The 16,413-nt window shown below is 46.8% G+C and overlaps 1 protein-coding gene across 1 annotated transcript in view; it reads right to left on the reverse strand.

The window, feature by feature from the left end:
* Window positions 1-16,413, reverse strand: part of PHYHIPL (phytanoyl-CoA 2-hydroxylase interacting protein like) — a 372,453-nt gene that overhangs the window by 53,903 nt on the left and 302,137 nt on the right. Inside the window, exon 4 of the mRNA XM_086922450.1 lies at window positions 12,925-13,042. Within this exon, the coding sequence (XP_086778576.1) occupies window positions 12,925-13,042 (118 nt within the window). The remainder of the gene's footprint in view (window positions 1-12,924; window positions 13,043-16,413) is intronic.

Below are 16,413 nucleotides of genomic sequence, written 5' to 3' on the forward strand. Positions count from 1 at the left end.
ATCCCCTAAGCATCCAGAAGACCCTCCCTCTCTGTCTTCTGTAGATGGCTCTTCCAGGACATGCTCCTCGCCGAAAATGTTAAAAGTATCATATCTGCTTTTGAAAGACATTTACAATTGATGAGCCCTTCGATCCTGTTGTGTTTTCTAGGATCAAAAGGACTTACAAGTTGCACACAAGGTGTTGATCGATGTATATATATTTCATATAGCAACGCGGGCAAAATCTGAAGGGTGTGCGTTTCATCAGAAAGGCATCTTCAATGGAAACGAGTGCAGGCTGGAGTAGGCCTGAGACAGGCGGCCCCCCAAAGACGGTCGGTTGAATGCCGACTCAATGAAATTTGAGAGCAGCGAACAAGTGAAAAAATGCATGTGAAAACAATACCATCGAAGACAGTAAAGAACAGAAGAATCGTACCGAACAGAGTTGAAACACAGGGCAGAGGCACACACATCCAAACCAGATGGTGGAGGGATAACAATCTAACACAGGGGTCCATGCGCATGCGCAATATCACTGAGACAATGAGTCACTTGGTCTTGTGACTCAAAAGACTTCTTTGAAGCAAAAAAACTTGAACAACTCCGGGCCCAATACTAGATGGCAGAAGTATGCAGAGCATGTGTGTTAGACCTGGCATGGTTTCCCTTGTCTTTTTGCCTCTACCTCCAGTATTTTTGACTGTATGCTGGACTTCGTTTTTGCTGGTTTTTGAACTATAGGCCCTTTAACACTGCTCACCAGTGCCAAAGTGCAAGTGCTCCGTGTGTAAATTGTGATTGTGTTTGGTTATCCATGATTGGCATATTTACTGGTAAGTCCCTAGTAAAGGGCACTGTGTGTGCCCAGGGCCTGTAAATCAAATGCTACTAGTGGGCCTACAGCACTGGTTGTATCACCCACGTGAGTAGCCCTGTAAAAATGTCTCAGGCCTGCCACAGCAGTTTCTGCAAGTGCAGTTTCAAACTGCCACGTCGACCTGGCAAGTGCACCCACTTGCCAGGCCCAAACCATCCATCTATTTCATTACACGGAAGGCACCCCTAGGGTAGGCCCAAGGTAGCCCTATGCAGTGTATGTGAAAGGTAGGACATAAACTGGTGTGTTTTACATGTCCTAGTAGTGAAATACTGCTAATTTAGTTTCTCACTATTGCAAGGACTATCTCGTCCATAGGTTAGCATTGAAGCGGCCTTGTAACATCTTAAAAGTGAAACTTTCAATTGGGAAAAGATGAGATTTGGAGTTTGGGTTCCCTTAACTCAGAATTTAAAAACACATCTTTCAGTGAAGGTGGCTTTTAAACTGTATGTTTGAAAATGCCACTTTTAGAAAGTGGGCACCTTCTTGCTTTACCATCCTGTGCTTCTGTCTGTGGAATCCAAGTCTGGTTAACACTGACAGTTGGGCTGTTTATGCATTCACTCTAGACAGTCACACAAAGGGAGCTGAGGTGTGCCCTGCATATCCTGATTGCCTATCACCAGGCTGATGGGCTTTCCTGAGCTGGAGGGGTGGGAGAAGTTGTCACTGAACCTGAATAAGACTGTGCCTGTCCAAGCACAATGCTGTCTCCACCCCCTTTGTAGTGTGTCTGGAGCCAAGACATAGCAAAGCAGTATCTGTGCACTACAAAGACCATCCTTTAAAGTGTTCCTATTTCAAAGGTTAAATGGGGGGAAAACATTGGACCGGTAGCCCGACATTTTTAGAACACTTCTGGACTGAGGACTCTGCCAAGATGATGAACTGAGGAGCTGTTAGGAGGAGTAGTGTCCCTTTTCTGTGTTGGCCTGCAGTTGTTGCTTCTGTCTGCGAGCAATGAAAGAACTGGACTTTGCTTTCTTGAACCCTAATTTCCAAATTCCCCAAAGGCTAGTGTGTGCCTGCATCCTGTTGGAAGTCTCAGGGCCATCGAAGACTTCATCTGCTGCTCCCCTGAACTCCCCTGCTAAGAGTTCTGACCTGCCTAGTGATGCCAACTCCAGTTCTGGACCCTTGGTGATGTTTTTGCTGCTTCATGGGCTGAAAATCCCCGCATCACCCTTCAGTGCCATTTTTTCAGCCGCAAGCTTGCCGTGCGGTTACATAACCAACACATTGCTGAGGTGCGGGCAAAAAATCGTCACAGCGCCTGTATGCGGCTGGAAGAACTGCCACAGCCCGAGTTCCAGAACCAGTGTGTCCGACACCTGAGACCCCAGCTCTGACTTTAATGCAGGCCCTGCTGTGCAGTTGAAAGAATTGATATCACCTACCTGCGGAATCAACACAGAACCTGTTTCACCGCTGCATCAACCCAGCAAGCTTGGATTTTCCACTCATCGCACCTGTAAGCCAAGTTTCCATCACATCGCCCCGCATAAAGGAGCCGCTTTCAGAATTTGACGCATCACTTCTCCTTGCAGTAAGAAATCGCTGCAACACTTCTGCATACAGCAGAATTGATGCCTCCATTCCTCTGGGACTTAAGAATCGATGCATCGCTGTGTTTTCGGACGCTTCCCTCCTTTGCAGCTGTTTTTTGTCTAGGATTTTGATGCATCAAAGATACTTTGTGCTAAAATCAACGCATCCATAGAGTTCTATGGATTGAATTGCTTAAACCTTTCAAAAGTGATATCTTGCGTTGTGTATGTAGGATTTCTTGTTGTTTTGTTCTTGGTTTGTTTATATAAAGATTGGTATTTTCTAAACTGGTGTGGTGTCCATTTGTAGCGTTTTCACTGTGTTACTGTGTATTTCATGTACAACTGTTTCATACATTGCCTCTGAGATAGGCCCGACTGCTTGTGACAAGGTACCAAGGGGGTGAGCATGGGTTAACTTGGGTGTGTAACTCACTGGAAGGGTCTTTACTTCAATAGAGCGCAAACCACTGCCAACTAGAGACTCATATTTGCATCTACAGTCACACATACCATCAAACATGTTGTTCTGGGCTCAGAAATGGTCACATTTCCATAGTATTCCCTAGCACTGAAGGAAAATACTTTGAGTGTTGCTGTGCTCTTTGTGAAAGGGCAGTAAGCCGTAACTCATAGAGAAGTCATCCAATGGCTGTCGTGGGCTGACACATTTCCCCTTGATACATGCTGCAATGGGTGAGAATAAAACTGCAGTCTAATGGACGAAGTCTGGCTGAAAAGCACTATAGCTAACTATGGCATACACATACTTTTAGTGAAATCAAAATGTCTTAGCTAATACAGACTTGGCTGCCAGCCTCTTGTTTTTGGGTAAGAAAAAAAGAAAAATTAAAGATGGAAAAAAGGAAAGAAATAAGTAGGAACGAAAGAAAGGTAAGAAATAAAAAGCAAAGAAAGAAAGAAATAGTAAGACAAGAAAAAACCCAGAAAATGTGGAAACCAAGAAAGAAAAAGGAAAGTAGGAAAGAAAGAGGAAGGCAAAAAAGCAAGAGAAAGGCAAGAAAGAAAAAAGAAAAAAAAAAGAAAGGAAGGAAGGCAAGAAAGAAAAAAGGAAAGAATGAATAAAAGAAGGAATTGAAAAAGAAAAAAGGAAGAAGTGTAAGGCAGGAAAGAGAAAAGGTGGAAATCACGAAAGGAATGTAGATGTAAATGTAGTGTATTTTGTAAATCGCACAGCTGCCCCAACGGGGCGTCCCGGCGCTGTATAACACTGTGGAACCCTTCCTGGCTCTCCCTGTGAGATGCCCCTCCTGGGCACCCCTATGGTGAAGCCAGGCATCCCAGTGTTGTAGGGGCCGTTGTGGAGATTAGGCAAGCTATTGCCCAGAGTTGCAGAGTGGGACCCATGATTAGAGTAGGCGCCGAGGCGAGAATTATCGAGTCCGCGGACGACATTGAGCCCAAGCTGCATCAGGACTTGAACCCTGGTCCCGGGCCTGATCTCTGCTTTAGAGTCTGCCGCTCTAACCAGTGAGCCACACTTCTCCAGAAAGAGGAAGGTAAGAAGAAAAGAAAAAGTTGAAGGCAAGAAAAGAAAGAAAAAAAGAAAAAAGAGGACAACAAGAAGAAAGAGGAAGGCAAGAAAGGAAGAAAGAAGACAATAAAAGAGTAAAGAAAGACGGAAAATAGGAAAAAAAGGACAGAAAGACGGAATTACAGACACCATTGCAAAGATAGAGCACCCTCATGAGCTTATATTCAGAGCTTACATGAGCTACTGGGTATGGTGTGAAAAAGCAGCAGTCAGATAAACAAAGTGATTTACAACAGCATTGGAAGGAGGAAGCAACTGATCAACCTGGCATAAGCCCTGTGCTCCCATTTGGTAGAATGCGCCTTCCCATCACAACAGGTCCTATAAACAATGGCAACACTAAAGTGATGATGAAGCACAAACAAAACAACGGGCACCGAAGGGAATTTACTGTTGTGTGGATGTGCTCCTTGAGAAAGGGCTAAATGCAGTCCCTCAAAGTGAAGCTAGCCATTGGCTGAAGTAGGTTGACCCATTGCCCCATGTTGCATGATGTAGTAGGATAAAGCAAAAATTAAAGATGACACAACAACAGGACAATGGATGAAAAGAGGTGTCTGAAAGCCCCTTATTGTATGCAATTAGTACATATAATAAAAAAATAAATCGAAAGGGCTTGGCTAACGCCAGATCTAACAAGCATTTGCAATGCAATAGGTCTCGCATTTGGAAAGTTTGAGCTATTGGTATTGTAAATGACAATTTTTTTATTTATGTGTTGGTTTTGAAAATAGCGAAATTAATAGCTTTGTCATTTACAATGCAATAGTTATAACTTTCGCAAATGTGACACCTATAGCATTTGTACTGCAATATGTGTTGTATTTACGTGACTTAGATGTATTGATATTACAAATAACAATGTCTTTTATTTTTTTTAATAATTAATACTAAAATAAAAGTTATTTTAATTTATAATGGCAATAGCTTAAACTTTTGTAAATAACTTTTGTGAAGATTATGTTCAGTGTACTTTATGGTGACGAAAATCTAAGAACAGAAGTGAAATATTAACATCTTTTTGTGACATTTGTAATAAAGCTTGAAATATTGAGAGAACATATTTGAACCAGTTGTTGTTGAATGGTTGCACAAATTGATACTGTGGGGGCGCTGAGTGATGTTGAGGTGGCGACGAGTGGTGCTGTGGCATTCAGTGATGCTGTGGTAGCGCAGAGTGATGTTGTGGTGCCCCTGAGTGATGTTGTAGTGCCCCTGAGTGATGTTGTGGTGCCCCTGAGTGATGTTGTGGTGCCCCTGAGTGATGTTGTGGTGCCCCTGAGTGATGTTGTGGTGCCCCTGAGTGATGTTGTGGTGGTGCGATAGAGATAGAGTGAGGGCGATAGACAGAGTGAGGGCGATAGATAGAGTGAGTGTGATAGATAGATAGAGGGCGATAGATATATAAGAGTGAGGGCGATAGATAGAGGGCGATAGATAGATGTGTGTGGTGGGGTGTGTGGTTTTGTGGGTGTGTGGTTGTGTGTGTGTGTGGTTGTGTGTGTGGTTGTGTGTGTGTGGTTGTGTGTGTGTGAGTGTGTGTGTGTGTGTGTGTGGTTGGATGTATGTGTGGTTGTGTGTGGGTGGTTGTGTGTGTGGGTGGTTGTGTGTGTGGGTGGTTGTGTGTGCGTGTGGTTGTGTGTGCGTGTGGTTGTGTGTGCGTGTGGTTGTGGTTGTGTGTGCGTGTGCTTGTGGTTGTGTGGTTGTGCGTGGGGTGATGTGTGTTGGGTGATGTGTGTGGGGTTGTGTGTGGGGTTGTGTGTGTGGGGTTGTGTGTGTGGCTGTGTAGATTGTGCGTGTGGTTGTGTGTGTGTGCGTGGTTGTATGTATGTGTGTGTGCGATTAGAGAAGATGTTTGTGGAAGAGAGCAGCAGATCAGCACAGCCGAAGAGAACAGGGAGTTAAAGAAGGAGGCGGGTGGAAGAGCAACAGATCAGTACAGGAGAATAGAGCAGGGAGTTAAAAAAGGAGGCGGGTGGAAGAGAGCAGCAGATCAGCACAGGAGAATAGAGCAGGGAGTTAAAGAAGGAGGCGGGTGGAAAGGAACAGCAGATCGGCACAGGAGAAGAGAACAGGGAGTTAGAGAAAGAGGCGGGTGGAAGAGAACAGCAGATTAGCACAGGAGAAGAGAACAGGGAGTTAAAGAAGGAGGCGGGTGGAAGAGAGCAGCAGATCAGCACAGGAGAAGATAACAGGGAGTTAGAGAAGGAGGCGGGTTGGAAGAGAGCAGCAGATCAGCACAGGAGAAGAGAAGAGAACAGGGAGTTAGAGAAGGAGGCAGGGTGGAAGAGAGCAGCAAATCAGCACGGGAGAAGAGAAGAGAACAGGGAGTTAGAGAAGGAGGCAGGGTGGAAGAGAGCAGCAAATCAGCACGGGAGAAGAGAACAGGGAGTTAGAGAAGGAGGTGGGTGGAAGAAAGGGAGGGTGATAGAGGGAGGGAGGGCGATAGAGTGAGGGCGATACATAGAGGGAGGGCGATAGATAGAGAGAGGGCGACAGACAGATATAGGGAGAGGGCGATAGATAGATAGAGGGAGGGTGATAGAGGGAAGGCGATAGATAGAGGGAGGGCGATAGATAGATAGAGGGAGGGCGATAGATAGATAGAGGGAGGGCGATAGATAGATAGAGTGAGTGAGGGCGATAGAGTGAGTGAGGGCGATAGAGTGAGTGAGGGCAGTAGAGTGAGGGCAGTAGAGTGAGTGAGGGCAGTAGAGTGAGTGAGGGCGGTAGTGTGAGTGAGGGTGGTAGAGTGAGTGAGGGCAGTGGAGTGAGTGAGGGCGGTAGAGTGAGTGAGGGCGGTAGAGTGAGTGAGGGTGGTAGAGTGAGTGAGGGAGGTAGAGTCGTATAGTGAAGGCGGTAGAGTGGTAGAGTGAGGGCGGTAGAGTGAGGGCAGTAGAATGGTAGAGTGAGGGCCGTAAAGTGAGGGCGGTAGAGTGGTAGAGTAAGGGCGGTAGAGTGAGGGCGGCAGAGTGGTAGAGTGAGGGCATGAGAGCGGTAGAGTGAGGGCGGTAGAGTGAGGGCGATAGAGTGGTAGAGGGAGGGCGGTAGAGTGAGGGCGATAGTGCGAGAGCGGTAGAGTGGTAGAGTGAGGGCGGTAGAGCGAGAGCGGTAGTGTGAGGGCGGTAGAATGGTAGAGACCAAGACCACTCCCAACTGTGCTTTACAATACGCGCAGAATGCTGCACAATCATGCACTCTGAATGCCAAATATAAACCATACACCTACTTTGTGTTATTCCAAATCTGCAACACAAAAGTGAGAATTAGCTTACATGTATTAATGGTCACTGTGTAAAATCCTGTGTTCCTAAAAGCGGTGTAGCATTCACAAAACGCCTACTGTGTTGAAATCCAAAATCTACTGTATCGTGGTTTTCGAGCATGCACCTAAAGGTCAGCATCCAATTGCTGTGTAAAAAGAGGAATATGTGAACACATTAAATGGAAGTAACCTGTGATCAAAAACATTCACACTAAACATATCGCATGAATAGCAGACAGTACATAGTCAAAGAAAAACTAATTAGTGATCCATAGTTCCCACAGTGAAGAGGCGAGCCTGTAGCCTCACTGCATGTAAAGAGGAAGGTAACATTTGGCATGAAGTAGATAAAGTGTGATGCTAACTAGAGGATTCACCCAGCTTTGCCATACTTACTCCGTCCTGGGCTTGCCTGGTTTAATAACCTAGATTAGCATCAACAGTACCTGCATGTTAGAAGTGTGAGATCACTTAACAATCTTTTTAATATGTGTCATGCCGACAGCAGCATGTGTCTCGCTGTAAATGCCTGGTGCCAGCTGTCTAGACCGAGCAGCAATGGCAGGCATTAGTAAACACTTGTCATGAATGCACTTATTGCATGTCTTCCGCTGTGGATGCTAAGTGCCAGTTGGCTAGACCACCCACCCAGCAGAAATGGCGGGCGATTGTGGAACCACTTCCTGCACCCTTCCTACTAACAAGGCTTACCTACATGGCAGTGTAGAGGAAACTTATTGGTCTATCAAGCATTTTGAATAAGAAAACAAATACAAGCCAAACAAGGATCGTATCTGGTGCAGAACAATCGATTGTGCTGCTCCGCTCCTTTTATTAAACAACTGTGGTCATGTGACTTTGGGTCAAACCAAAACTTAATAACAGCCTGGGGATGCTGAGGTGAACACCCCTAGATGGACATTACAACCCGAACTAGAATTTGATGTGATTGAGTGAGCCAGCTTTAAACCGATAGGCAGAAGCTCGGCAAGATTAATGGGCAAAAGTTAGCTATGTCAATAAAAATAAGAAAATACACATTAACAGATGAAATATGATACATAACGATAATGGGGCTTAACAGCTGCTGTGAGCAGCAAAGAAAGAGGAAGAGACTACGACAGAAGCATTTTATATGTTACCCGTGTTGTGTATAGACATTTTGCATCGCGTTTTTTGTTGTTTGCTACAAATTCCTACTAGGTTTTGCTGTTCGTGTTTTTATTGGCTGGTGAGCAAACAGAAAAGAAAATCCAGCTTAATCTGTGCTTCAGGTTATGAAAAGATTATGGGCAATAATAGCTGCAAAACTAGTGATTCTAAACATGGAGCCAGAAATGAGCACGTTCACGGTCCTAAATTGTTTCTCTAGACGTTTCATACAGCGAGGAATCGGATTTTGTCACTCAAAGAACTGCCTAAAATAATGCAGGCTGTGGACAGAGCTACCAACTTAGGAGGTGGGGAAACTAAGTTTGAGCCTCGGCGTCGACTCAATGACAGAATCCTGTGATTTTGGGCAAATCATGTAATCTCCTCGTGCCTAGTACAAAATGAATGTGTCCTTGCGTAACCTAATTGGTGCTCATGTAAAGGGATCCAATACGGGTTGAGATCCCGCTATATGAAACTATAAATAAAATGAAATAAAATGAGGGCTTCGCTGGTAGAACTATCAAAGAAGCTTGATTGAGAACTTGGGGTGAGGCCGTGCCTTAAACAAAGAAAGAGGTGGGCGTTAAGAAACAATGAAATTAGCGTCCACGAAAGGTACCCCGGGGCAAAACAGCAGTGCCCCTATGAAGTTAATTTGTATAGCCATGAAGAGGAGAGGAAAGGAGGGGAGGGGAGACGAGAGGAGAAAAGTAAAAGTAGGGAATAGAGAAAAGGGGAACAATAAAGAGAGAAGGAAGGAAGAAAGTTAGAGATGAAACAAAAAGGAAAAAAGAAAGATAACGAAAGAATGAACACTGCTAATAAATAACAAAACGTGAGAGAAAGAAGGTAACAGAAACAAGCCATAAAATAATCCAGTGAGAAGGATTACAATGGAAGTATTTGTCCGCCTTCCGCTGGTTGTCTGAAGAACTTGTACCACAAGAATAAATCAAAGCCCATGTGTTTCAATGGCAGCGAAACTCAAAGTAATTAGGCCAGCGATGCCTGGAAGGCCAGCGATGCGAAGAAGAGATAAAAAAAAACGAGCTCTCGGCATTGCTGTGGCAGGGGTGGGGGAGCGCACACCTTTAAAGTCTGATGGGGATGGGGGGGGGTGGGAGAGGAGCAAATGGCACGCGCGCACATGCACTGTCGATAATCCGCATTCAAAAGCCCCTTGGTAAACTTTCCTGGAGCAGCTCTCTATATCTCTTGCATTGCAATTGCTTACGCAATACGCTAGGCGAGACCTAAAAATGTCAATACTTCCTGGCAGCATTCGGACATTGAGCATCTCGTCCTAAAAAGTGATGTTAAAGCTTTTCTTAAAGGAAACGTGTGGTAACTCAGTTCTTTAAGGGCAGTCTTTCTATTCATTACTAAAGTATACATATATCACACTTATGCTTACAATTGAGTGAAGGCAATGGGTTCTAGCGAGACGTGCCCAGCCCACAGTGTATCAGGGCCAGGAATGGATTGAGTGGGCATCAAAAAGAATTGGGGCATCCACTTATATAATTTTCAAACACCCGAGAAACTTTATAAAATTAAAATCATCTTCTGCACACTGCATCCCTGAGCCTTTGAATATGTTTAATACACATTGCATCCCAAAGAACTTTACAGACTGCGGCAATTAGCTGCTTTCAGTGTTTCTATGGCCTAGACCAAACGGGCTGCCTTCAGATATCACAAGAAAGAGGAAGGTACGAAGGAAAGAAAAAGTGGATGGCAAGAAGAAAATGACAGAAAGAACAAGGAGGAAGGCAAGAAAGAATGGAAGAAAGAAGACAAAAAAATAAAGAAAGACTGACAATAGGTAAGGACAGAAAGACCCCGAAAGACCCAAAAGAGATGGCTGCTAGGGCTCACCTATGCCTCCACATTCGCTGTTAAGTTAGCTCCACACAATTAGTTCCCTAACTCCAGCTGGGATGAGGTTCTCCTGCACTCACTTCTGTGATCTGCAGGACAATACTTCCAATCGTAGCAAGACAGGCTCGTGTGAAAACGCCTCCTGCAGGATTGTGTTCATAAATTGCTCGTCATGGATTTCAGTCCCTGAGTAAGCCTTCCAACTTTCCAAGAGGGCCTAAGCAAGCATCACAAGTTGTATTAGATAAACACTCATAATATCAAGCACTAAGAAAAAGATTCTGAATGTGGTGCGCTTCGTATGTATCTTAATATAAGGTGATTTAAATGCGTAGAGGGCTGCTGGGTGGTGCAAGTAATTCAGAAATAGAGACCATACATGGGACAATTATCTGTCTCCAGCGGCACTGCCCCATCACTGAAAGATGGTGTCTAACACTGCTTTCACAAACATTTGCTTTCTCCTCAAGTAAATGGTGTGCAATCGATAGTGACCAAAACTGCAACTGGCGTTGGACACTGGACCGCTTTCTAGGAATGTTCCCCAAAATGATTCTCCTTGCAAACCCATCAGTCTGAGGAGACACATCTCGCCATATCCCTGCATGTGTCCAACTTTCCATACAGTTATGGTTTTATACCCTGTACAGCTCACTCTGTAAGGCGTCTTAATACTTCCAATTCTTGAAGAATTATATAATTCCATTTCGTCTCTATTACTTGCAGCCCCAACCTCAGTCCTCGCTACCACCTGCTATAAAATATCGAAGTTGGGGACATAAAGCCCTTATAACAGGTTTTTTTCTTTTATTTTTACTTGCAGAGCTTCACACCGTACTTTTGCAGTTTGCAAGAGCTGTAAAAATAAACGGTCACTATTACCCAATGAAATAGTATTTCATTTACCGACCTCGGGAGAAAGGAAAAAATGCTGATTTAACATTGCAAGGATTGGAAATCGTGATCTTAACTGTAAAGTCAGGATAAGTGTTAACTCGCTGGCCCATCTTGTTGGCCAACACTTGCAACACTCAACTCACCTCGATCAGAAGAGCAGGACAGTCGATCCTTCAAGCACTGTAAAATTAAGCATGGGTGAGCAGCACCGTAAACTGGCCTCAGCCCATCACAACCGATTCTAGTCTTCCATTAAACGTAAACTTCCAAAGGAGAATATTGATTCAACATTCAACGTTGTCAGTTAAGAACAGCTTTTATGATTTTAGAACTGGCGAAATAACAATGTCACCATGTTGAATAAAGAAATGAGAAGGCCATGACGACTTAAGGGACACGCAATGAGAGCTCCTTCAAAACAGTAAAACTTCAGAATCTTTTAATAGAGACAATATTCTCCAGGTGGTGGATTTTTTTTTAAACACCTTATCATTTTCTCTCTCAGATGTTGGATGGCCTCAGTCAACGTTGCCTAGTTGGAATAAATAGTCTTCGAACACACTAGCCCTGGTAAGTAGCCAGGGATGGGTCCTAGAGGCACAGGGACTGGGGACTAGCCAGCCTCCAACTCGAAATGTAAACACAAATGGGGCTGCCCCTAGTTTGGATTTCGAAAGGTCTTTAGAGATGCGTGCACAGTGGGGGCATCTCACAAAAAGTGTAGGACTGGCCTCACACACCACCTGGTATCATGCTTCATTATAGGCCGTCCTCGCCCTCTAAAAACTCGGTTTGCTAGATGGTGGGCATACACCTGACGACAGGGATGCACTTCATCTAGGGTAAGTCAAGAGAGACATTCTCTTGCCTTTCATGAGGAAGTGTAAACACGTATGAATGACACGTGTTCTGCACTTAGAAACCACCACGCGCAATTAAAAGTGTGGTGATGTATGGTAACTTGCATTACAACCAACAGAAACCCACAAATCTTGTGTGTGTTTGTCTTCTGTTTTTCTACAGGGATATTTTGGAGTACTATACCGGCGGGGATAGTGACAATACACACCCCATATATTGGTTGGTTTTTATTTACTTACTATTTAGATATAAAAACGTAGACCCATAGATACATGGTCCTGACGAATGCTATGTAACGCTCTGGGACATCTAGCAGAAACATGTTGACCACAACCATCACAGTGAAGGTATAATCAGTTCCCCAGTCACCTCTCACTCTTTTTAATACCATACAGCTGCCCAATTAATTAAAAACTAGTCTTTATAACAACTGGAAAGGTTTTTAAATCACTTTCACTACTTACGGGCCTCCACTTAGTATAGAAGTGCATCCCTGTCGTCAGGTGTATGCCCGCCCTCTATCAAACCAAGTTCTTAGAGGGCGAGGACGGCCTACGATGAAGTATGACACCAGGTGGTGTGTGAGGCCAGTCCTACACTTTTTGTGAGATACCCCCACTTTGCACGCATCTCTAAAGACCGGTAGAAATCCCAACTAGAGGCAGCCCCAGTTGTGTTTAAAACAAATAGTCCTAGCAAATCTACACCGAGAAGCATTAGATTTGAATGTGGGATTACCACTGCAGGATGTAAATATCACTTAGTAAATACGCTTAGTAAATAAGTATAACCTCGATTACTTGTACCTAATACACTGCTGCAGATTCCACAACATAATTAAAATATTTTGCTTTGGTTGTACCATATCGAGACATTTTTGAGAAATGTGTTTGCTTACCGAGTATAATCAAAGTACTCCTTGTGCTGATTACGATAAAAAACGGAGAATTTAAGCATTCGGCCTGCAATTGCTTCTGCTTTTTCCATCAACTGCGTTAGATGCACTTTAGAGTAATCTGTTAAACCAAAACATAGTTAGAAATAGTTAGGTTAATTAAACATATACGCATTTAATAAGAAAACCGCTGGAGCATATTTAAGATGCTTAACACACTTATGAGACATTCTGGTATGCATATTAGATTTTGGCAGACTATTTATTCAAGGGTAAAATGAGCATTTAAGAGTTTTAGAATAAAAAAACAACATTTACCTCATAGTCAGGGGGCACCGACTTTTTTTTCTCTCAGTCGGATACCAGCCTGTGCCTTGTGCCATTAAGTAAATATAGCAATGGTATAAAAAAAATGCTACTGGCATATTCGTACGTCCTTGCCTGTCCCTTATGAAGTAAAGCTCTTTTCAAATGGCACAACTGGCCACCTTTCCAAAAGCACAACCCCCCGATTCGGTTGATGAGAGAATCAGCATGCGATTCTATGTCAGGACCGGAGGCTTCAGATTATGCTATATCTTCCTTCGCTTTATTAACATAAAGAAACCACAGCAGCTTAGGAAAAGATATAATAAGAACAAAAAATGCTTTAAACATAAAGCATTGACGTAACGTTCAACAAAAAATCAACAACAACTCCCAAGAGTCTCTTTGTTATAATCATAGTCCACAGTCCTTTGTCACTGTTCATCATCCCTATATAACCGGACTTCCCATCATCTTCCTCCTCTTTCTTCGCTGCTCCCGCAGCCAGATAAGTGCTTTTCTATTTGTCTTCTTTTATTGTGCTTGATGTCTTGCGGTCTTTGGGGACTCCTTGCATGGTTTATTTCCTTTCAGAGTCCCTTAGTTGCGGGAACGTTCTGCCGTTCCTACGCGACTTTTTTCCCACTTGTGTGCGGTGTGTACATAGACCGCAAGGGGGCGGCCTGTCGCCTCGCCGACCCTCCGGCGCGCCTCCGCGGTGCGAGGAGCCGCGCCGTGGGGTCTGCTTGCGCAGGGGCCGACCCTCGCGTACCCCTCTGACACCTGGTGCTCCGGGTCTGTACTTCACAAATTGACGCCCTTTGGGGTCTGTATGGCGGTTTTGACCGCGTGAATCGCCTTCGGGCGAGATCTGTGCACCTCTTTATTCGTGTGTGGCCTAGCGCGCTTGAGGGGTACGTAGACCCGGTCCCGGCGAGGAGGGTCTGCGCGCTTGGGGGTTGGTGCAGCCCACCTGCCACGTCAGCTGGCCCAAAACGTGATCGCAGCCGCTGGGCCTGCCCACATTCGAGAACTTTCTCGGTTGCCGCCCTCTTGGGTGCCCCGCATTTGCCCTTGGTTCCGACATGGAAGGGGAGTATGATGAGGAGGCCTGCCCCTATCTGCAGGATGATGAGTTTTATCAGGCGGTGGACAGCTCCATCTATCGTTGTGTGACGGAGGTGGTAGGGCCCATGGAGGACCGCCTTTCGGCCCGCATCGTAGAGGAGTGTGCCAAGCTGGCAGCGGCGCAGGTGCCGCCGCCCCCCGAGCTCCCGGGGACGTCCGGCGGGTTGCCGCCCGCTCCGAAGAGACCCCGGGGTGAGGAGCCTTCATCGGAGGCCCAAGGCGTGGATAAGGGCGCCTTCGAGCGTCTTCGTGACGCCTTCCTGGCCAAGGCGACGGCGGTGCCTCCGACGCCCTTGGTGGACCCTGGCACTTCGGGCGGTCTGTCAACGGCGCCCGCCTCCCCGATCTACGACTCTCCGGACACGGATGACGACGGGGAGTCGACACGGTCTTGGCTCCCGGCGCCTTCGGGAAAGGAGATGCCCCGAGATGAGTCGGGCATGCTGGACCCGGACGAGATCGTCCACCCCCGATCCGCGGCCTGGGCCCCGGGGGAGACGGTGGCGAAGTTTGTCGCGGGCCGGCTGCGCAAGCCCCTGGAGAAGGAGGCGAGGGGTTGCCTGCGAGGGGAATGCCCTCGGCCTACTTTGGAGGGGAAGGTGGCTATGACCCCAGAATTGGACCCCAAGATGGCCACCTTCCTGGCGAAATTCATGAAGGACCCCAGGAAGGGGATCGATCGGTCCTGGCGGGCCTGCCAGGACAAGCTGTTGGATGCGGTCGGGCCCGCCACGAAGATCCTCGATATGGCGGAGGAGGCTCGAGCGAATGGCACCGCCATTTCACCGGAGGTGCTCTCCAACTGGGCCCAGAGGGTGATCGTCTTCTTGGGCAACGCCAACTGTGCACTGTCCACGGAGCGGCGGCGGTCGCTCCTTATTAAGCTGGACCCGAAGCTGGGGGACCTGGCCTCGTCGGAGGCAGGTGCCGTGGCCCAGGGTGGCCTCTTCGGTGAACCTTTCATCCGCGAGCTTGGAAAGTTCGTGAACACGTTCACGTCGCTGGACAAGGCCCAGTCCAGCATCAAGAGGTCAGTACCAGACCTCGGCCAACTACACCAATTTCTACCCCACGAGGGGACAACGCTATGGTGGAAGAGGATTCCAAAAGAAGTCCGGACAAGGAAATGCCCCCGGTAAGTGTACTTTGCTTGGATCAAGTTCCGATTGGGGGGCGGCTGGCAAGCTTTTACGGGGAGTGGGAGTTGCTCACTGCCGATGCTTGGGTTTTGCAAACTGTGAGAGGTTTCCATATAGAGTTTCACGACCAGCCAACTCAGGTGAGGCCCCCGCGCCCGATGGTTTTCTCAGATTCCGACGCGCGATTGATAGACGGGGAGGTCTCGGACTTGCTGCGCAAGGGAGCCATCCGCCTATCAACGCGCCACCCGCATGGGTTCCTCAGCAACGTCTTCTTGGTAGACAAGACGGATGGGGGCAAGAGGCCTGTGATCAATCTCAAGGAATTCAATGGGTGGTTGGTCTACCGTCACTTCAAGATGGAGGGGATCCACCTCCTTCGGGACGTGCTCCTCCCTCGGGATTGGATGGTGCGACTGGATCTCAAGGATGCCTACTTGGTCGTTCCCATCCACCCCCCTCATCGTCGTTTCCTACAATTCCTGTGGGACGGCCGGGTGTTCGAATTCACCGCCCTGCCGTTCGGCCTTTCTTCGGCCCGTGGTGCTTCACGAAGGTCCTTCACCCGGTAGTGGAGTTTCTCAGAAGCCAGGGGGTCCGTATGATAGTATACTTAGACGACATCCTCCTCATGGGGCAGTGCCCGGAGGTGCTGGCAGGACAACTGCGTCAAGCGGTCAGCCTGCTTCAGAGACTGGGGTTCGTCGTCAACGGCTCCAAGTCGGTCTTGGTTCCCACTCAGCAGATCACCTTTTTAGGTTTCGTGGTGGACTCGGTGCAGGCGGTCTTGAGCCTACCGAGCCGGAAGGTCGCAAAGATACGGCACCTGCTTCGGCAGACGATCGCGAGGGATCGTACGTCACTGCGCCATGTCGCCAAGGTGGTGGGTCTTCTGTCGTCCTCCATCCAGGCGATTTTC

The sequence above is a fragment of the Lissotriton vulgaris genome, chromosome 5, assembly GCF_964263255.1.
Source record: "Lissotriton vulgaris chromosome 5, aLisVul1.2, whole genome shotgun sequence".
In the NCBI taxonomy this organism is placed as follows: Eukaryota; Metazoa; Chordata; class Amphibia; order Caudata; family Salamandridae; genus Lissotriton; species Lissotriton vulgaris.